Source organism: Gavia stellata, unplaced genomic scaffold (assembly GCF_030936135.1).
Source record: "Gavia stellata isolate bGavSte3 unplaced genomic scaffold, bGavSte3.hap2 HAP2_SCAFFOLD_117, whole genome shotgun sequence".
NCBI lineage: Eukaryota > Metazoa > Chordata > Aves > Gaviiformes > Gaviidae > Gavia > Gavia stellata.
The window spans coordinates 90305-110896 of NW_026777371.1; the positions used below are offsets into that span (position 1 = coordinate 90305).

The 20592-nt window shown below is 69.9% G+C and overlaps 2 protein-coding genes across 2 annotated transcripts; both read right to left on the reverse strand.

Moving 5' to 3' along the window:
* Positions 1-364: 364 nt before the first annotated feature.
* L1CAM (L1 cell adhesion molecule) lies at positions 365-15338 on the reverse strand. Its single transcript, XM_059835302.1, has 27 exons — positions 15257-15338; positions 14455-14560; positions 14191-14378; positions 13462-13584; positions 12758-12928; positions 12003-12114; positions 11668-11852; positions 11083-11214; positions 10103-10246; positions 9286-9397; positions 9035-9201; positions 8185-8344; positions 7984-8108; positions 7710-7811; positions 7111-7308; positions 6653-6723; positions 5896-6121; positions 5256-5374; positions 4814-5039; positions 4343-4465; positions 3661-3834; positions 3132-3254; positions 2572-2736; positions 1783-1914; positions 1366-1438; positions 1010-1021; positions 365-581 (listed from the first exon to the last, which is right to left on the reverse strand). The coding sequence occupies exons 1-27, from the start codon at positions 15336-15338 to the stop codon at positions 365-367; spliced, it is 3768 nt and encodes a 1255-aa protein (XP_059691285.1).
* Positions 15339-18477: 3139 nt separating this feature from the next.
* SSR4 (signal sequence receptor subunit 4) lies at positions 18478-20262 on the reverse strand. The gene is made up of 6 exons (XM_059835303.1): positions 20208-20262; positions 19868-19986; positions 19721-19795; positions 19551-19640; positions 19386-19451; positions 18478-18945 (listed from the first exon to the last, which is right to left on the reverse strand). Exons 1-6 carry the CDS (start codon positions 20260-20262, stop codon positions 18841-18843), a joined length of 510 nt encoding a protein of 169 aa, XP_059691286.1. The 3' UTR covers positions 18478-18840.
* Positions 20263-20592: the final 330 nt, after the last annotated feature.

Consider the following 20592-nt stretch of genomic DNA (forward strand, 5'->3'; position numbering starts at 1 on the left):
GGGGCCCCCATTCTGCCATGGGGGGGGGGCCCAGCACTGGGGGGGTATCCCCAGTGCCGGGGGGGGTCCCATTTTACCATGGGGGGAGTCCCCAGTGCCGGGGGAGATCCCAGTTTGCCATGGGGGGGGGTGTCCCCATTGCTGTGGGGGGTCCCCAGCACTGGGGGGGCTCCCCTAGTGCCGTGGGGGCTCCCGTTTTACCATGGGGGGAGTCCCCAGTGCCGGGGGGCGTTCCCCAGTGCTGCGGGGGCTCCCACGTTGCCGTGGGGGCTCCCGCAGTGCCTTGGGGGGGGTCCCCCAATGCCATGAGGGGCTCCCCAGCTCCGTGGGGGCTCCCCGTCCCCGCCAGCCCGGGGCGTCCCGGCTAGTCGAGGGGGGGCGCGGCGGAGGGGCTGGCGGGGCCAGAGCTGCCGGCGGCGGTGCCGCGGGCGCCGCTGTACTGGCCGATGAAGGAGCCGTCCTCGTTGAACTGGACGTCGGCGCTGCCCCCGTACCCCGCCAGGCTGTCGTCACTGCCCAGCGCTGCCCCGGTGGCCCCCAGCGACCGCCCCGAGCTGCCCGAGGCCTTCTCCTCGCCGTCGCTGTGCCGGCACCGCACCGTCACCATCACCACCACCGCCACCCCATCACCACCCCCACTGACACCACCGCCACCCCATCGCCACCGCCACCCCCACTGACACCACCGCCACCTCATTGCCACCACCACCACCTCATTGCCACCGCCCCATTGCCACCACCACCCATTGCCACCGCCACCGCCACCATCGCCCCCGTTGCCACCACCCCCACGCTGGGGGACGCAGGGACGGGGCACCAGGATGGGACGGGGGGGGCGCAAGGGCATGCGAGTGGCTGCTGCAACGGGGGGACATGCATGAGGACCCCCGCCTTGTACAGCCCCCCCCCTCCCCCCGAGGGACCCAGGGGCCCGGCAGCCCCCCCAGGGATGCAGTGACCCCCCCGGCCCCCAGGGGCTCGGCCCCCCAGGGGTTCAGCCCCCCCTTACCTCTCCAGGGACCTGTGTTAGCCAAGGCGGCAGCGGGGAGAGACAGAGCGTCAGGGGGGGGCAAAAGCGGGGGGGGAAGAGGCTGGGGCTGAAGCCCCGCCCCTGGGAGCAATCAGCAGGGGGGGGCAGTTAACGAGGAGGTGAGCAATTAGTGAGAGGGGGCAACTGGGGGGGCAAATTAGTGAAGGAAGGGGGCAGTTCAGCGGGGTACAGCAGAGGGCGCCCAGCAGCTCTGCCCCCACCCACTGCTCTCAGCCCCGCCCCTGTCCGACCCCACCCCTCGAGGCCCCGCCCCGTCAGACTCCACCCCTCGAGGCCCCGCCCCACCTACTGCTTTGCATATCCCCGCCCCTCACCTGTACTCCCCGAAGGTCTCGTCCTTCATGGGCCGGGCCTCCGAGTCCACCTGCGTGTCCTCCTTGTCCTTCACTGGGGGGGCACGGCTCGGTTCGGGGGGGGCGGCACCCCCCAACTACGGGGACCCCCCCTGCACTCCCTCAAGGCTCGGGGACTCCGCCACGCCTAAGGAACACCCCCCCCAGCCCCCCCTAAAGCCTTGGAGCGCCCCCCAAGTGTCCCCCCCCGCCCCAAGCCTCCCACAAAATAACCCCCCCAGCCTTGGGGACCCCTCCCGCAAATTAGGGGGACCCCTCCATAACTTAGGGACCCCTCCCCAAACCCTCCAGGAAACCCTCTATTGCCTCAAGGGTGCCCCAGGGGAGTCTGCGGGGTCCCAAGGGAGCCGGGGGGGGCCGGGGGGGCTGTGGGCTCACCCGAATACTTGCCCCCCTTGCTGCGCTTGATGAAGCAGAGGATGAGGAGGAGGAGGAGCAGCAGCACCACGGCGCTGACGAAGCCGATGAACCAGCCCTCTGTGGCGAAGCCGCCAGCGGGGCTCGGCACCACTGGGGGGGCACGGGGGGGTGTCAACAGCAGGGGGGGCAACCGGCTTCGGGGACCCCCCCCAACACCCCCCGAGTGGCCTGGCTGGGGATAGAGCATCTTCGGGGGACCCCCGTGCGCTCGGGGGGGGATATTGGGGGGCTTCCTCAGGGGAAAAGGTGCTTTCGAGGGGACCCGAAGCAGCTGGGGGTGGTTTCAGGGGTCCCCTTGGGGAGAAAAGGGGGGGTCTCAGGGGGCTCTGATGCAGCTGGGGGTCCCTCCAGGGGGAAAAGGGGGTTTGTGGGGCCCTGAAGCAGATGGGAGCAGTTTTGGGGTCCCTTCAGGGGAAAAGGGGTTTCAGGGGGTCTCCTTGGGGGAAAAGGGGGTTTCAAGGTTCCCCAAGGCAGCTGGAGAGGTTTTAGGGGTCCCGTTAGGGTGAAAAGGGGTTTTTGGGGTGCCCTGATGCAGCCAGAGGTGGTTTCAGGGGTCCCCTCAGGGGGAAAAAGAGGGTTTTGAGGTTTCCCGAGGAAGCCAGACATGGTTTCAGGGGTGCCCTCGGGTGGAAAAAGTCGGTTTTGTGGGTCCCCGGTGCATCAGTGGCGGTTTCGAAGCTGCCCACAGGAGGAAAGCGTGTCTGGGGGGGGCCCGCGAGCAGGCGGGGGGGGTCCGGGGGGACTCACGCGTGCCGTTGGTCTGCACCTCGCTCTCCCAGAAGGCCACGTGCTCGCCCGAGTGGTTGCGCCCCACGAACTGGACGCGGTAGGAGGTGCCGGGGCGCAGGTCCCCCAGGCGGTACAGCCCCAGCGAGGAGTTGGCGCGCCCCGAGGTGCGCCAGGGCTCCTCCGCTGCGGGGGGGGTGGGGGTCACGGACAGCGGGGAGACCCCCCTCACGCCTCCCCCAGCACCCAGAGCCCCACGGGAGACCCCCGCACCCCTCCCCTGCTCTTTCCTGGGACATCCTAAGCTCCGCCCCCCCCCAAATGTACCCAGAGGCTCCCCCAAACCCCCTGTGGGACCCCACCTCACCCCACAACCCCCCCCCCCCGCTGACGTTACCCAAGGACAGCCCAAATCCCACCCCTCCTCACTCAGAGCCCCCCAGGTCCCACGTGGGACTCCCCAGTCCCCATTTCCCCCCTCCCTGCCTCACCTCTCCCCACTCAGGAGCCCCAAAACCCCACACGGGACCCCCAAAACCCCCCATAGCAACTCTCCCCTGGTCCCAGTGGGCTGCACTTACTGGTTTTGCTCATGTACTGGACCTCAAACTCGATGTTGGCCTGGGGGTGGGCGAGGGTCCAGTGCAGGACGGTGAAGTCCTCCCCCACCTCACCCACCACCACGCTCCCCAGGACCGGCAGCACTGCGGGGGGGGGCGAGGGCTCAGTCAAAACGGGGGGATCCCCTCTTCCCCCGTGTTCACCAGACCCCGCGTGCAGCTCCCGATGCGGTGGGGACAGCAGCCAGCATCTGGGGTCCCCCGGCTATTGGGGTCCTCGAGGACGGAGCACCCCCAGGTTCAGCCCTTCCTCGGCACTTTGGGCCCCCCATGGGGGTCTCAGGGTCCCCCACGGGGGTCTCAAGGCCTCCCCCGGCATTTCCAGACCCCCCCCCCCCGTGGTGATTTGGGGCTCCCGTGGTGGTCTCTCCAGGGGTCTCAGCACACCCCGTGGCGGTTTCGGGGCCCCTCTGGTGGTTTCGCGGTCCCCCGGCGGTCTCAAGCCCCCCCCGGCGGTGTCAGGCCCCCCCGGCGGTGTCGGGGTACCCACCGGGCTCGGGGAGCAGGCTGCCCTGGCGCAGCAGGGCGGGGCCGGGCCCCAGGCGGGTCAGGGCATGCAGGGCGAAGCGGTAGCGGCCGCGGGGGGCCAGGCGCCCCAGGGTGGTGTTGAGGGTCCCGGCGGGGAAGGAGATCTCGTAGGGCAGCCCCCCCTCCGTCTGGTTCACTGTGGGGCAGCCTCAGCACCCCCACCCCACACACCCCCCCGCAGCCCCCCAGACAATCCCCCTCACAAACCCCCCAATCCCCCCCACCCCCCAAACTCCCATGTGCCCCCCAAAGTCCCCCCAAAGCCCCCCCCAATCCCACACATTCCCACGTGCCCCCCACACTCCCCCAACCTCCCCTGAAGCCCCCCCAAACCCCCACATACCCCCCAGAATCCCCAAACACCCCCAGACTCCCCCCCAGCACCCCCAGTGCTGCCAGTACCCCCTCCCAGTGCTCTTAGTCCCCCCTCCAGTGCTCCCAGTAGCTCACCCGGCCCCCCCAGTGCCCCCCCCAAGCTCCCAGTGTCCCCCAGCAATCCCAGTACCCCTCGCAGCAACCCTAAAGCCCGCCCTGTGCTCCCAGTGCTCCCTTCAGTGCCCCCAGAGTCCCCTCCCAGTGCTCCCCCCAGGCTCCCAGTGCCCCCCAGTGCCTCCCAGTGCCCCCCAGTGCCCCCAGCAGCGGACCCTGGCGGTACTGGAGCAGGAAGCCGGTGAGGACGCCGTTGGGGTGCCGCGGGCGCTTCCACTCCAGGGCCAGGGTCGTCTCGCCCACGCGCTCCACGTGCAGCTCCTCGGGGGGGCCCGGCACTGGTGGGGGGCAGCGTCAAGGACCCCCGAACCGCCAATGCGGGTGTTCCCCAACCTGGGAGTGTGGGGAGTCCCCCGGGGACAGAGGGGACCCCCAAAATGGGGAGAGGGGACAACCATGCTGGGGAGAGAGGGGAGCCAGGAGGGTGTTGCGGGTCTCCAGGGGTATTTGGGGGTCCCCTGGGCAGGGCTGGGGGTCCCCGGGATGGAGTTAGGGGTTCTCAGGGGCAGCTGGGGAGGCTGCAGAGGTTTTTTGGGATCCCCAACACAAGGCTGGGGCTCCTGGGGGTCCCTAGGACAGATTTTGGGGGTCTGGGGGAGGTGTGGGGGTCCCCGGAGGGGCCTCACCTCCCTCGGGGGTGTCGAAGCGGATCTCATCGCTGGGGGGGCCGTCCCCCCGCCCGTTGAAGACGACGACCCGGAGGCTGTAGCGGCTCCAGGGGCGCAGCCCCCCCAGCAGCACCCCGCTGGCCTCGCCGAGCACCGTCAGCACCCCGGGGTGCCCCCCGGGAGGGGTGGGGGGGGCCTGCCGGCGCGCCCGCTCCCCCACCCAGCCCTCGCGCCAGTACAGCACCTAGGGCGGGGAGCGGGGGGGGGGCAAGTCAGGCAGCAGGGACCCCCCCAAACTGCCTCGGTGCCCCCGAACCGCCCCCCAAAGCCCACAGCCCCCCTGTACCCCCAGCCCTGCCCCCCAGCCCCAGCAGCCCCCCTGTACCCCCACATCCCCACCCCCAGCAGTCTCCTTGGCCCCCCAAATCCCCTCCACTGTCCGCCCCCAGCCCCCCCTTACCCGAAATCCCCGGAGGTGCCCGCGCAGGTCTCGGGGGCCCCCCGCCAGGCTCCAGCGCACCCGCACACTGGTGCTGTTCAGGATCTCCACCCCCACGTTTTCGGGGTACACCAGCGGCACTGGGGGGGGGGGGGGGGGGGGGAAGCAGCAGTGTGAGCCCCCAAAACCACGCACCAGGGGGACTGTGAAACCCCCCGGAGGACCCCTGACAGGGGCATCCCCTGAGAGACCCCCAGATAGAGGCCCCCCAAAACGGGGACCCTCCAACCGCACCCCCAATATGGGTTAGTCCCAGAGCGGACCCCCAAAATGCACCCCCAGATCTGGGTCTCCCCCTCTCTGTAACTCTCTGCACCCCAGATTCAGGGTCCCCCCAGCCTGGGGTCTCTCAGCACCCCCAGATCTGAGACTCACCCCCTCCCCGGGGTCTCTCCACCCCCAGAATTGGGGACCCTCACCTCTGGGTCTTGGTACCCCCAAATTTGGGGTCCTCCTCTGTTGGGGGGTCTCCCAGCACCCCCCGATTTGCAGTCCCCCTACCCTGCACCCACAGATTAGGGGTCCTGCCCCCCCGAGGGTGTCTCTGCCCCCACAATTGCCCCCCACTCCACACAGGGGGTTTTGGGGGCCCCCGACTCACAGTCCTCTCCCGAGTAGCCGACGATGATGGGGGGCTCAGGGCCCTTCCCGGCATCGTTGACCGCCTGCACCCGGATCTCGTAGGGGCTGAAGGTGGGGGTGCCCCCCACCACGACGGGGGGGCCCCCCACCGTCTCCTCGCGCCAGCGGCCCAGCGCCGGCTCCAGCGCCCGCCACTGCACCCGGTACCGCACCTCGGCCGCGTTCCACTCCCCCGGCGCCAGCGGCTACAGGCAGGACCTCAGCGCCCCCCCGAACCCCCAAATCCACCCCCCCCGGTCCCCCAAGCCCATCCCAGCCTGGAGGGACCCCCCCAGCTTCCCCTGAGCTCCCCAAACCTCCCCCGAGATAGAGGGGATCCCCCCCAAACCTGCCCCACGTCCCCCAGAACCTGGCCTGAGACAGAGAAAACCCCCCAACTAGCTCCGGGCCCCTCTGACCCCCCCCAACCTGCCCCAAGCTGAAGAGACCCCCCCAAACCCATCCCAAGATCCCCCAAGCCCCCCAAACCTGCCCTGAGCCCATCCCAAGCACCCCAGAGACCCCAACTCTTCCCTGAGGCCCCCAGAGCCCCCCAAACCTGCCCCAAGCCGCCCCTAAACCAGCCTTACGCCTTCCCACCCCTCCCAAACTTGCTGCAGCCCCACCCTGATCCCCCCAAACCCCCACTGGCGTCCCCCAGCCCCCCCAAGCTGGGATCCCTGGTCCCCCCCCGGCTCCCCGCAGCCCCCCCTCCCGGACACCTGGGTCCCCGGTACCTGCCAGGTGATGACCAGGTTGTTGGTCTCGTTGCCTTCACCCTTGACGCCCCCAGGGTTGTGCTCGGGGGCTGGAGGGGGACGGAGACTTAGAGACCCCCCAAATTTCCACAGACCCTTGGGGTGGGGCTCAGAGACACACCCCCAACCCCTTTGGGTGGTCAGTACCAGTTGGGTGTGGGATATGGGGATGTGGGGATAGGGTTTGGGGTCCCCCTGGGGGGTTTGGGGGTCCCTTTGGGGGAGGTTTCATGGTCCGCAGGAGCATTTGGGGGGAATCTTACCTGGGGGGGGGCAAAGGGGTTTTGGGGTCCCCAGGGTGCCTGGGAAGGCACTTACCGCCAGGGGGCGGCAATGGGGCACGGGGAGGGGTTGCAGGTCCCCGGGCAGAATTTGGGGGGCACTTACCCACAGGGGGGGTGGAGATGGGGGTTTTGGGGTCCCAGCGGGGCACTCACCCGCGGGGGGGGTGGAGATGGGGGCGCTGGGGGCGCTGGGCTCCCCCCGGCCGTAGGCGTTGGCCGCCAGCACCCGGAAGCGGTAACGGCCGTAGGGCGAGAGGGTGAGGGGGGCCCAGGGCTGCTCCCCCGGCACCGTCAGCCGCTCCACAAAGCGCCCGGGTGCGAAGATGCCCTCCTCCTCCTCCACCACGAACTCTGGGGGGTGGGGGGTTAGGGGTGCCCCCCAAAACCCCCAGCACCCCCAAATCCCCACCACCTCTGCCCTCCTCCTCCAGCCCCAACAACCCCAGACCTCTCCCCAAACACCAGGAGACCCCCTGAACCCCACTGGTTCTCTCTGAACCCCCCAGCCTCCCTCCTATGACCTCTGAACCCCCCCAAGACCACCCTGACCCTCCCCTCAGACACCCCAAATCCCCCCAGGATCCTCTGAAGCCCTCCAGACCCCCACCAGCTCCCACCAGCCCTGAACTGCCCCCTGACACCTCCTGACCTCCCCATAGCCCCCCCCAGAGAGCCTAGGTCCCCCTGATCTTTGCTCGGTCCCACCCTGGAGACCCCCGGGACCCCCCAGACCCCCCTCAGCCCCCCCTTACTCTCCACCGGGCTGTTGTGCTCGTCCCCCGGGGTCCAGGTGAGCCGGACCTGGCGCTCACCCACCTCCAGCACCTGCAGCTCTCGCACGGGGCCCGGCCGGCCTGGGGGAGGCAGGGCAGTTAGTGGGGGGCAGTGGGGCAGAACGGGGGTCACTGGGGCAGAATCACAGCAGAACCAGGGGGAACTGGGGCATAACTGCGGCAGAACTGGGGTAAGGGGGGCAGAATCGGGGTAATGGGGGCAGAACCAGGGCAGACCCAGCCGTGAGCTCACCCACGACGCGGAGCTGCGCCTCAGCTTCGACGGCATCCAGGAGGGTCCAGGCACGGCAGGAGAAGGTCCCCTGGTCGGCGTAGTCCACCCCGGCCACCGTCAGCGTGTCCCCAGTCAGCGAGTACCTGCGGGGAGGGGGTGGGTGCTGTCAGCCGCCCAGGCGGGTCGCGGGGCCCCCCAGACCCTCCCCAGCCCCCTCACTTGTCGCTGTCGGCCGTCTCGCGCAGCAGCCGCCCGTCCCGGCGCCACTCGAGGCCGCGGGGGGCCAGCCCGGGGTCGAAGGCGGCCACGCAGCGGAAAGTCACGGTCTCCCCTTTCTTTGCCATCGTGCTCTGGGGGGGCACCTCGATCCGTGTCGCCACTGCCAAGGGCTAAGGGTTAACAGGGGGGCAAGGGGTGCCGGGAAGGATTTGGGGGGGCCCTGGAGTGTCTGGGGGTCCCAGGAAGAATTTGGGGGAACCTGAAGGAGCTCTGAAGGTCCCAGGAAGGATCTGGGAGGGCTCAGGGTGTGGGGCGGTCCCAATAAGAATATAGGAGTCTTAGGAAGGATTTTGGGGGCACGAAAGGGCTCTTGGGGATATCAGGAAGGATCTGGGGGGCTCTATGAGGCTCTAGGGGATCCCAGAAGAGACTTGGTGGGGCTGGAGGATGCCAGGAAAGATTTGGGGGGCCCTGGAGGGCTCTTGGGGGGCCCAGGAAAGACATGGGGGGCCCTGGAAGGGCTTTGGGGCGGATCCCAGGAAGGGTGTAGCAGCCTCAGGAAGGATTTGGAGGGCACAGGAGGGCTCAGGGGGCTCCCAAGAAGACTCTGGTGGAGCCCAGGAAGGATTTAGGGGTCCCTGGGAGGTTCGAGGGAGTTCTGGAAAGGATCTGGGGGAGATTGGAGAGCCTGGGAGGTCCCAGGAAGGATTTAGGGGGTCCCTGGGGGGCTCTGAGGAAGGATTTGGGGGTCCCAAAGGTGCTCCAGGGAAATAAGGAGCATCCCAAGGGGGTCAGTGAGTGACCAGGGTAGTCCTGGGAGCGCCAGGGGTGTCCCCGGGGGTCCCGGTACCTTTGACATCGAGGTGGGCGACGACGCTGGCATTGCTGTGGGCGTTGTGGGCCTGGCAGGTGAAGGGCCCCCCGTCCCCCCGCACCGCCGGGCCCAGCCGCAGGGTCCCGTTGGTGAAGACAAAGGCCCGGTCGTCCTGCAGGGCCGGCTCCAGCCCCGGTGTCAGCCTGGCGGAGGGGGCAGAGCGTCGGAGGGGGCACTGGGGGTCCCGGGGGTGGTTCTGAAAGGGGACTGGGGCGGGGGGCTCTCACCACTCGACGGTGGGCGCGGGGGCCCCGAAGACCTGGCAGTGCAGGAACACCGTCCGGTTCTCCACCACTGCGTACAGTGTCTCATCTGGTGTCAGGATCTTCACCGGCAGCTCTGGGGGGGACGCGGGGCAGTGAACGGGGTGCCCGGACCCCCTGGGACCCCAAATCCACCACCCAAGACCCCCAGACACCCCCAAACCTCCCACTCCCCTCCCAGAACATTGAGGCAGCCCCAGCCATCGCCATGGCAACAGGTACCCCCCTGTTGCCGTAGAGGCGGCCCAGTAGGGTTGCTGTGGAAGCAGTGATTGATAAGGCAGGTTGCCATGGCAACCATCTCCAGGCTGGGTTGCCATGGTGACAGACAGGTGAGGGGCCTGTTGCCCGGTCGCTGTGGCAATGGAAGGGGCTGCTATGGGGGGCAGCGTTGCCATGGGGCTGGTTGCTAAGGGTTTGCCAGGGAAGGGTGTCACCCAGAGACGGTTGCTAGGGGGGATGCAGTTGCCAGGCCCCGTTGCCATGGGGATGTGGTTGCTAAGGGGGGATGTGGCTGCCAAGGGGGATGCGGTTGCCCCGAGGATGTGGTTGCCGTGGGGACGTGGTTGCATTGGGGACCACATCCGTGGCCGGGGAACACCATCACCGGGGATGCCCTCGCCAAGGCGACGCCATCACCGCGGGGACAGTCGCCAGGGAGGAGGCGGCTGTCGGGGGGATGCCGTCGCCACAGGGATGGTTGCCAGGGGCAGCCTGTTGCCGTAGGGATGCCGTTGCCCGGGGGAACGCCCTTGGCAGGGGGAGGGCCCCCCCCACGCACCCACGACGTAGACGAAGGCGTTGGCCAGCAGGCGCCCGTGGCGGTTGTGGGCCTCGCACTGGGCCACCAGCGTGTCGTTGGGCTCCAGGTGGGACAGCACCAACGCCCCCTCCCGCACCGCCCGCCGGCCGGCCCCCGGCACCTCTGCAACGGGGGGGGCGGTGAGGGCACCTGCGGGACCCCGCTGTCTCCCTGGGGACCCCAGCACACCCCCAGGGACCTGCACACACCCCCAGGGAACCCGGTGCCTCCCCGGGGACCCCACACACATCCCTAGGGACCCCAACACACCCACAGGGACCCTCCTGCCTCCCCAGGGACCCCAACATACCCCCAGGGACCCCCACACACCCCCAGGGAACCCGGTGCCTCCCCGGGGACCCCACACACATCCCTAGGGACCCCAACACACCCACAGGGACCCTCCTGCCTCCCCGGGGACCCCAACACACCCCCAGGGACCCCCACACACCCCCAGGGAACCCGGTGCCTCCCCGGGGACCCCACACACATCCCTAGGGACCCCAACACACCCACAGGGAACCCACTGCCTCCCCGGGGACCCCACACACACCCCCAAGGGACCCCCACACACCCCCAGGGAACCCACTGCCTCCCCGGGGACCCCACACACACCCCCAAGGGACCCCGCTGCCTCCCTGGGGACCCCCACACTCCCCCCAGCAACCCTAATATCTTGCATACGGACCCTAATATCTTCCAGAGAGCCCCAAAACCCCACAGGGTCCCCCGACACCCCCTCCAGCCTCCAGGGATCCCACCCAAAAAAGCCAGAGACACCCAAAGGGACCCTACCCCCATCCCCAGGGCCTCTACCCACCCCTTCAGCCCCGGGACCCCAATAACCCCCAAGGGAGACCAGCACCCCCCCCCCCCACCTTCTAGGGACTGTCCCAGGGACCCCAACAACCCTCCAGGGACCCCAATACACCCCCGGGACCCTGAGGCGGCCCCCGTACCCTCGATGGGGACCCCGTTGAGGCGCCAGGTGACGCGGGGCCGTGGCTTGCCCTCCACCAGGCAGTCCAGCCGCGCCGTCTCCCCAGGACCGAAGACCCCGCTCTGGGGGCGGCGCACCCAGTACGGAGCCGCTGCGGTGCCAGGGGGGCATCAGGGACCCCCCTGCTGCCCCCCGAACCCCCCGGACTTGCCCCCGTGCCCCCCAGCGCCCACCCCAGTGTCTTCCAGTATCTCCCGCTGACCACCGCAGGAGATCCCAGTGCCCCCAGCACCCCCCCAACACCTCACATTGTCTCCCAGTGTTCCCAGTGCCCACTCCAGTGGATCCCAGCATCTCCCCTGCCCCAGCACCCACCCCAGTGTCTCCCAGTGCTCCCAGCACCCTCGCCAGTGCCCCCCCTGTCCCCCCAGCACCCATGCCAGTGCCCCCCAGTACTCCCAGTGCCCACCCCACTGCCACCCAGCTACCCCCAGTCCCAATCCCAGTGTCTCTGCCCCCTTCCCAGTGCTCCGGCACCTACCCGTGCAGGTCCCAGTGCCTCCCAGAGCCCCTAGCTCCCACCCCAGTGCCCCCCGCGCCGTACCCTCGACGGTGACGAGGTGGCTGCGGCGCGCCTGGCCCTGGTTGTTCTCGGCCACGCACTCGTACTCGCCGTCGTCCGCCTCCTCCACCGCCCGCAGCCGCAGCGTCTTGTTGAAGTTCTCCAGCGAGGCCCGGCCTCGCGGCAGGGGCCCGTTCAGCCGCTGCCACCGCACTGCCGGCGTGGGGCTGGGGGGCCTGCGTCACCGGGGGGGCCGGGACACCCCGGGGCCCCACGATGCCCCCTGGCCCTCCCTCAGCACCCCAGGGACTCTCCAGGACCCTCCAGGACCTCCCCAACACTCCCAGGCCCCCCCCCCCAGGACCCCCCCGACTCACAGCCCCTCGGCAATGCACTCGAGGACCAGGGTGCCCCCCCGCAGGGCGACGTGGGGGGGCTGCGGGTCCCGGGGCACCACAAGCCGGGGACGGCGAGACTGCACCGAGTTACCTGGGGGGGGAAGGGGGTTAGTGGGGATGGAGGGCACCCCCAGAGACCCCCCCAGAACCTCAGAGCCCCCCCCTGCTCCTGCGGACCCCCCCATACACCGAGGGACCCCCTCCAACCCCAGGGATTCTCTATACACCAACAGCTCCCCTCACGAGCCCCAAGGCCCCTCCCCATATTCGTGAGGAGCCCCCCATTCACCAAGAGCCCCCCCAGCCCCTCCCATACTCCTGCAGACCCCCCCATACACCAAGGAACCCCCCTCCAGAGCTCCAGGGATGCCCCATAAGCCAACAGACACCCCCCCCCGAACCCCCCAGGGGGCTTGGAGAGGGGGGAGATCCCAAAGCGGGGTCCTCTGTGGGGGGCCCCCATGGGTTGGAGGGGCTTCTCCTGGGATGGGGAGTTTTAATGGTGCCAGGGGGGTGTAGGAGAGTTTTAGGGGGAGATTTTAAGGTGGGGTCCCCTAGACAGGGTCCCATCAAAGTGATTTTGGGGGCATCTGTAGGAACAGTTTGGGGGGGGTCCCGTAGAAGTGACTTTAGGAGAATCCTTTGCTGGGTTAGAGGGTCCCCAGGGGAGCTGGGATCTGGGGAGGCTCTGGGGGTCGCGGGGGGAAGTTGGGGGTCCCGGCCCCCCCACGCACTGGGGGCGACGCGGAGGTCGAGGGGTTCCTTCTGGATGATGGTGCGGGGTCCCAGGTAGTGGGCGTGGCAGATGTAGTCGGGGTGGCTGTCGCCCGCCAGCGCGTTGGCGAAGTAGAGGAACCCGTCCTGCCCCATGCTCACCCGGGCGTCCTGCGCGATGTGCACGATGCCTGGGGGGGACACGGGGGCGTCAGGGAGTCCCTGCCGCCCCCAGGCCCCCGCCCTGCCTGTGGGGGGCACAGGGGGTGGGGAAATGGGGGGGGCAGCACGCTTGGGAGGGGGATGTGGGGTGCAATGCCGTGTCAGGAGGGTGACGGTGCGCAGTGAGGGGCAAGGGGGCCCAGGGGATTATTGGGGGGACGGGGAGCGGTGAGGGGTAGCGGGACCCCAGGGGTGCTGTGGGGTTGTAGGGGTGCAATGGGGTTGGGGGGGTGCAATGGGGTGCAGGGGGAATCAGTGGGGGTCCCATGGGGTTGAGGAGGATGCAATGGGGTGCAGGGGCATCCCAGGGGTGCAACAGGATACAGGGGAGTTATGGGGGTGCAGTGGCGATTATGGGGGTAAGGGAGTGCAGAGGGGTTGGGGGTGCCAGGGGCAGTATGGGGGTGCAGCGGGGTGAGGGGATAAGAGGGTGCAGGGGGAGCCATGAAAAAGGAGCGCAGGATCAGCCCCCCCCGCCCTGAGCCCCGCCCCGGTTGCTCACGGCTGTTGAGCCAGTAGATCTTGGGGGGCACGGCGCTCTTGGGGGGGTCACAGGGCAGTACCACGGGGTCCCCCTCCTCCACCTCCACCGGCATCACCTTCTCCTTGGGCCACTGCGGTGTGTCTGGGGACCACAACGGCTGGGGGGCACGGGCGTCCGGGGGGCCCCCCAAACCAGCTTGGGACCCCCGTGTCTGGGGGGTTCCCCCTGCCCCCCCCCAAACCAGCCAGGGACCACCTCTTCCGGGGGGTTCCCCTCACCCTCCCAAACCAGCCAGGGACCCCCACATGCAGGGTCTTCCCCCGCCCCCCCAAACCAGCCAGGGACCCCCGTGTCCAGGGGATTCCCCCCGTCCCCCCAAACCAGCCAGGGACACTGGTGTCCGGGCCTTGAGTGAGGGGTTGCGACAGGGAAATCAGGGTGGGGGGGATCTAGGGGGACCCTGTGGGATCTGGGGGCTCCCAGGGGGATTTCAGGGGACCTCCATTGGGCTCTGGGGGGATTTAGGGGACCCTCAGGGGGCTCTGGGGCACCCTGGGGGGATTTAGGGGACGCCAGGGCAGCTTGTGGGGGATTCAGGGGGAATTTAGGGGACTCTCAGGGCAGGCTTTGGGTCACCTAGGAGGGGGATACGGGGGATTTGGAAGGGCCCAGGAGGGGGTGGAGGCTGCCCGGGGGGACGCCGGGGGGGACTTGGGGTGCCCGGGGGGTTTGGGGTCCCCATCTCACTCTCGGCGATGACGCGGGCCTCCAGGGAGAGGGCGGTGCCCAGGGCGTTGGTGGCGAAGCAGCGGTAGCGGCCCTGCAGGCGCCCGGCCTGGCTGGCGTTGATGACCAGGGTCCCCACGCCCGCGGCCACCGTCACCCCAGGGTGCTCCTCAGGGATGAAGGGCTGGTCCTCCCGCGTCCAGCGGTACCTGCAGCGCGGGCGTCACCGTCACCATGGGGGGACACGGGGGGGACATGGGGGGAGGACACGAAGGGGACACTCACTGGACAGGGGGGTTGCCGGTGGCGGCACACTTGAGGACGATGTCGTCGCTGGGGAAGACGACGAGCTGCTCCAGGGGCTGCTCCGTCAGCTCAGGGGGCTGCAGGACTGGAAGGGGGTCAGCAGGTGGGACCCCCCGGGACACCCCAGCACCTCTGGGGACAACCCAGGCACCCCCAAGACTCCCCAGGACCCCCATAGGGCCCTCAGGACCCCCCAAGGAACCCCCTCAGGGCCCCCCAGGAGCCCCCCGAAGACACTTGGGGACCCCAGCCCCCCAACAGACCACCATGGCACCCCCTGGGGACCCCACTGGGACCTCAGGGACCCCATAGGGACCACCCAAGAAGCTGGACACCACCCTGGGCACCTCAGGGACCCCCCTGGAGACCCCAGGGACCCTCCTTAGGCCCCACAGAGTCCTCAGAGCCACCCAGAGGCCCCCCAAGACCCCCCCCCAGGGACCACAGAACCACCCAGGACCCCCCCAGGACCCCCCAGACTCACGCTCGTGCAGATCGTCTGCACCATCCCAGGGGAGCAGAGGGGGGAGAGACACAGCGGTGAGCGCGGGGCTCCCCCCAGGCGTGCAGGGCCACAGGGCCCTCGAGAGCGGCCGTGCGAGGTGGGGAGGGCGAGCGTGCGAGGGGTCCTCGTGCGAGGGGGCATGCTTGGAAGGGGTCCTCGTGCAAGGGGGCGAGCGTGTGATGGGTCCTCGTGCAAGGGGGCGGGTGGCCTTCGTGCAAGCGGCCCTCGTGCAAGCGTGCAAGCCCATCCCCGCCCCAGGCCCCCCGCCCCACTCACACTCCGGGGGGATGGTGATGGCGGCGCCGGGCCCCCCCAGCACCAGCAGCAGGAGGAGGCCGAGCCCCCGGGGCAGAGCCATGGCCGGGGCCGGCGGCAGCGGGGCCCTGGGGGGCGACGGGGTGACTCGGGTGGGGTGGGGGCTGTCAGCCCCCCCGGGGCGGGGGGGGGCCCCCCAGGCGTCCGGGACCCCCCCGCCCCCCCAGCTCCATTGTGTGGCGGCCACCGCCTCCCCTCCCCCCCATGGATGCGCCCGTTACCATGGCAACGGCTAATGAGGGAACCTGTCACCTTGGCTCGGGACCCAGGCGTCCGAGCGACCCCCCCCCTCCATCCCCTCCCCCCCCGCAGGGGACCCAGGCGTCCGAGCGACCCCCCCGCTCCATCCCCTCCACCCCCCCCCGCAGGGGACCCAGGCCGAGCGCCCCCCCCCCCCCCCCCCCGTCAGCACCCTGGACAGGGACCAGGCGCCCGGGACAGCTCCCTCCCGCAGGAGGGACCCAGGCGGCCGAGCCCGCCCCGCCCCTCCCAGCCCCGAGAGGACCCAGGCGTCCGGCCCCCCCCTCGCCAACCCCCCCCCGCCCCGGGAGGGCCCCCGGGGAGGAAGCGGGGGCGGCCCCGGCGGGAACAAGGGTCCCTTGTTGACCCCGCATTCCTGGGGGGGGGCGGGCTGGGGTGGACCGGGCAGTGACACACACCCCCCCGCCGGCACCCGGCGCCCCACACCCGCCCCGCCCCCACAGAAGGGGACCAGGCGTCCGGGCCCCTCCCTACCCCCCCCCCCCCAAAAAAACCCCGGGCGTGCGGGTGCTGCAGGTGGGGGGAGGGGCGGGCCCGTGGCACCTGTAGGGAAATGACGGGGATGGGGGGGTGCCCCAGGCGCCCCGGCACCCCCCAAGGGACCCAGGCGTCCGCCCCCCCCGCCCCCAGCCCCACGCGCCGGGGCCCATCACGGCGGCGGGGGGCGGCCGTGGGGTGACGGGGCCGGGGGCAGCTGTCGGGACCGGTAACATCGTGTGCGTGTGTCCCCCGCACACGCGTGTGCCGCACACGGGCCCACACCCCCCCCGTCACCCCCCCGCCGGCCCCACCCATCTGTTGGACGCGGGCCGGGATGCTATGGAGACCCTATAGAGCTCCCCCCTCGAGCCCCCCAGCCTCTTAGGGACCCTATGGGGACCCTACAGAGCCCCCCCAGCGGTCCCTGTCACCACAGAGACCCTATGGAGACCCTATAGAGCATCCCAGCCCCATAGAGACTGCATGGAGATCCTACAGAGCCTCCAGCAGAGCTCCATGGGCTCATAGAGACCCCGTGGAGACCCTATAGAGCCCCCAACAGAGCTCCCTGGCCCCATAGAGACCCCGTGGAGACCCTATAGAGCCCCCAACAGAGCTCCCTGGCCCCATAGAGACCCCGTGGAGACCCTATAGAGCCCCCAACAGAGCTCCCTGGCCCCATAGAGACCCCGTGGAGACCCTATAGAGCCCCCAACAGAGCTTTCTGGCCCCACAGAGAGCCAGTGAAGACCTTACAGAGCCCCCAACAGAGCTCCCTGGCCCCATAGAGACGCAGTGAAGACCCTACAGAGCCCCCAACAGAACTCCCTGGCCCCATAGAGACCCCATGGAGACCCTCCTGGCCCCACAGCAGACAGCAGGGACCCCCACCCAGAGGCAACTGGCCCCATAGAGACAGGCTAACCCCCCTCCCTGCTCGGCTTCAGCCCCATAAAGGCCCCCTAAACCCCCTCCCCATACAGCCCCGGCCCCTCAGAGCCTCCATAGGACTCCCTTTGCCTCAGCCCAGCCTCACAGAGCCCCCTCCCCACAAAGCCCTGGCCTCACAGACACCCCACTGCCTCAGCCCAGCCCCACGGAGACCCTATAGAGCCACCCCTACCTCAGCCCCGGCCCCTCAGCGCCACCCGCCCCACGGAGCTGCAGCCCCTCCGCACTTCCCGCCTCAGGGAGGACCCCAGAGCCCCCCTCCCCACAGAGCCCCGGCCCCACAGAGATGCTTTTACCCTAGCCCAGTCCCATATAGATATGCTATAGAACCACCATCACCTCAGCCCGGCCCCATAGAGACCCTACAGAACCACTTTTGCCTCAGGCCGGCCCCATACAGACCCTATAGAACCACTTTTACCTCAGCCCGGCCCCATACAGACCCTATAGAACCACCTTTACCTCAGCCCAGCCCCATAGACACCCCACAGAGCCACCTTTACCTCAGCCCCGGCCCCTCCGCGCTTCCCGTCCCACAGAGCCACAGCCCCTCAGCGCTTCCCGCCTCGCCCAGGACGCCCCCCCGCTCCCCTCAGCCCAGCCCCACGGGACCCCCGCAGACGCACCTTCCCCTCAGCGCCACCTGCCCCGTAAATCCCCCCGCCGACAGCCCTTCCCCTCAGCCCCGGCCCCCGCCCCGAGACCCCCCGGGCAGCCGCAGCCCCGCGGGGACCGCACCCCCATCGCGGCCCCCCCCCGGCCCTACCTGCTCGCGCCGCTCCCAGCTCGGGGCTGCGGCTGCCGCGGGGCTGACATAATCCGCCCGTAGGCCCCGCCCACCGCCGGGGTGCCCCCGCCCCCCGCCCCGCCCCACCGGCAATGGGACACGCCCCCCGGCCACACCCTGTGCCATCGGTGGGGTGGGAGCGCCCGGGGGGGGCCCAGACCCCGAGGGAGGGCAGTAGGGTGGGGTTGAGCCCCCCCCTCAACGCCGGGGTCCCCTGTGGGGGGCGGGGGGAAGCCCCCCAGATGCCTGAGTCCCCTGTGAGGGGGGAGGGGAGCCCCCCCGGACGCCTGGGTGCCCTGTGAGGGGGGAGGGGAGCCCCCCCGGACGCCTGGGTGCCCTCCCCAGCGCGGGGGGGGCGCAATGACGCCCCAGTCCCGCTCCTTCCTGGCAGTCAGACTCTGGCAGCTGCCCAGGAGATGATGGGAAACACCCCCCCCCATCCCAGGGAGGACCCAGGCATCTGGGGGGGGCTCACCCCTCCTCCAGGGAACCCAGGCATCCGGCAGCCCCCCCCAGACAGAGCCAGGAACCCCCAAGCTGCCCCCTCGCCCCCACCGTGAGGTCAGACCGCTTTGTCACTGATGACATCATCCCTGTCTGGGGTTGGGTGTGATGTCATCAGCCACCGTGCCTGGGGCGCTGCAGGATTAAGAGGGGGAGGGCACCCCCTGAACAGACACAGGGAGATGGGGGGGGGGGGGAGACCTTTATTGGGGTACAGCCACGGGGGGGGGCATGGCATTTGGGGACACCCCCCAGGCAGGAATCATGGGGGAGACCCTCAGGACCCCCAATTTTGGGGGTTACAGGTAGACCACCCCCAGTTTGGGGCCTCCCCCATGCTGAGGACACCACCAACTTGGAGGGCTCCCCAATTTTTGGGGTTCAGCCCCAGCCAGCTATTCCCATTTCTGGGGGTCCTTCAGCCCCACCCCACAGCATCCCCGCTTTTACGGGACACAGCGTCTTTACTGGGGGGGCAGCTTTAGGGGTGCCCCACTCCCCACCAGAGGCTGTGGACCCCCTCGAGAGGACCGTGTTTGGGGGGACCGTTTTTTGGGGGGGCCTACGCCTGGATGCTGCTCTTGGTGCTGAAGGCCAGGTAATAGACGACGAGGCCGATGGCGGCTGCCACCACCTCCGTCGACACCCAGGGACCGTTCCAGGCGCCCTGCCAAAATGACAGGGGGGTCACCACCGCCCCCCAAAATGCTCCCGCCCCCCCCCCAAAACCTCCTCGCCACCCCCTGAACCCCCAGGAGTGTGCCTCAACTCCACAGGGCTCCGGGAGCTCTGCACCCATCCTTAAAACCAGCCCCAAAATCCCAGTGATACCCCCCAAAACCTTGGAACACCCCAAAACACCCCCCTAACGACCCTGGGGACCCCCCAAGCCCCTCCCAACCCCCAAACCCCCCCTCTGAGAGGAGGAGCAGCCCCAGCGCCCACCCCAGCAATGCCCTCGGGACATTTAAGGACTCTCCAACACACCCAAATCACCCCGGTTTCTGCCCAAAATCCCACGTGCACCTCCAGCCTCCCCGTATTCAGAGGCAGCCACAGCAAGGACCCCCCCAGACTGACAGGGACCCCCAAACCCTCCCAACGCACCCGATGATCCACGTTGACGGTAAAGAGAGGTCGGATGCGGGACACGTCCTCATTATTCCGCTGAGCCTGGGGGTGTGGTGAGAGGAAAGGGGGATCAGAGCTGGGCTGGGGGCACCCTGGGGTGCCCCCCCAGAGGGACCCCAGCCGCGGGGTGGCAGGGCTCACCTTGCGCAGGGCGCTGTACGACTCCTCGTCAAAGAACTTCACCTCGTAGGTGCCTGACTGGGCGCTGCGGTGCTCCAGGCTCCAGGAGACCTGGGGGGGAGGGGAGAGCGCTGAACCCCCACACTCCCCTGCACCCCCCGGGTGCCCTCCTCAGGGGACCCCGGGCTCACCTGGTAGCGCCCCACATCCTGCCCCCGGGTGACGGGGAACTGCTTCCCGTTGACGTCGGCGTAGAGAGCCACGTTCTACGAGGAAAGGCCAGCGGTGAGACACGGGGGGGCCCGGCAGCCCCCCCCCGCCCCTCCGCGGGGACTCACCTGTGCGCCATTCTTGCAGGCCAGCGAGATCTCCACCACGAAGACGCTCTCAGAGGAGATGACAGCGTCCGAGGTGGTGTAGTACGAGGGCACGATGGTGGGCTCGGGGCACGGCTCGCCTGCGGGGGGCCGTGAGGACCGGGGAGCGCCGAGACCCCCCACGGCCCTCACAGGAGCCGGGACGGCCCCACGGCCCTCACAGCAGCCCAGTGTCCCGGGACCCCCCACGCTCACAGAGTCCCCCGGCCCCGGCTGTCCCAGGACCCCCCCAGCCCCTCGGGACGCAGGTGCCCCCGGACCCCCCGCCCACCCCGTAGCGCCCGCCGGCGTCTCCCCGTACCTGCGGCGCCGAGCGCCAACGCCAGCAGCCCCGCCAGCACCGCCAGGACCGCCATGACTGCCGGCCACACCACCCTCCCGCCCCAGACCCTCACCCGGCGACCAATCAGCGCCGCCTGCCGCCGCGGCGCGCCCAATCAGTCTCCGGGGGCGGGCCGCCGCGCGCCCTGCGGCCAATGGGAAGCGCGCTTTTCCCTTCGCGGGCGCCTGCCCCGAGCGCGACGTGGCCCGGCCGCCGCCGCTGTCGCCGCGGGGGGGGCGGGGTCAAGCGGCGCACCTGCGCGGCGCCGACGCCGGCCGGACAAAATGGCCGCCGCGACTTATGTGGTGCCGGGAGGCGGCGCCAGGAAAGGCGCGGCCGCGCCCCGGCGCATGCGCAGCGCGCT

Bases quoted from the DNA above. Each gene is read 5' to 3' on its own strand.
- L1CAM (XM_059835302.1), bottom strand. From the start codon at position 15,338: ATGGCTCTGCCCCGGGGGCTCGGCCTCCTCCTGCTGCTGGTGCTGGGG. The intron at 14,379-14,454 runs GTGAGTGTCCCC...CCCGCGCTGCAG, and splicing joins ACCGGCAACCCCCCTGTCCA to GTACCGCTGGACGCGGGAGG. The intron at 5,040-5,255 runs GTAAGGGGGGGC...TCCCCGCCCTAG, and splicing joins GGCACCTCCGGGGATTTCGG to GTGCTGTACTGGCGCGAGGG.
- SSR4 (XM_059835303.1), bottom strand. From the start codon at position 20,262: ATGGCGGTCCTGGCGGTGCTGGCGGGGCTGCTGGCGTTGGCGCTCGGC. The intron at 19,987-20,207 runs GTACGGGGAGAC...GGCCCCCCGCAG, and splicing joins GTTGGCGCTCGGCGCCGCAG to GCGAGCCGTGCCCCGAGCCC. The intron at 19,641-19,720 runs GTGAGCCCGGGG...CCTCCCCCCCAG, and splicing joins AGGATGTGGGGCGCTACCAG to GTCTCCTGGAGCCTGGAGCA.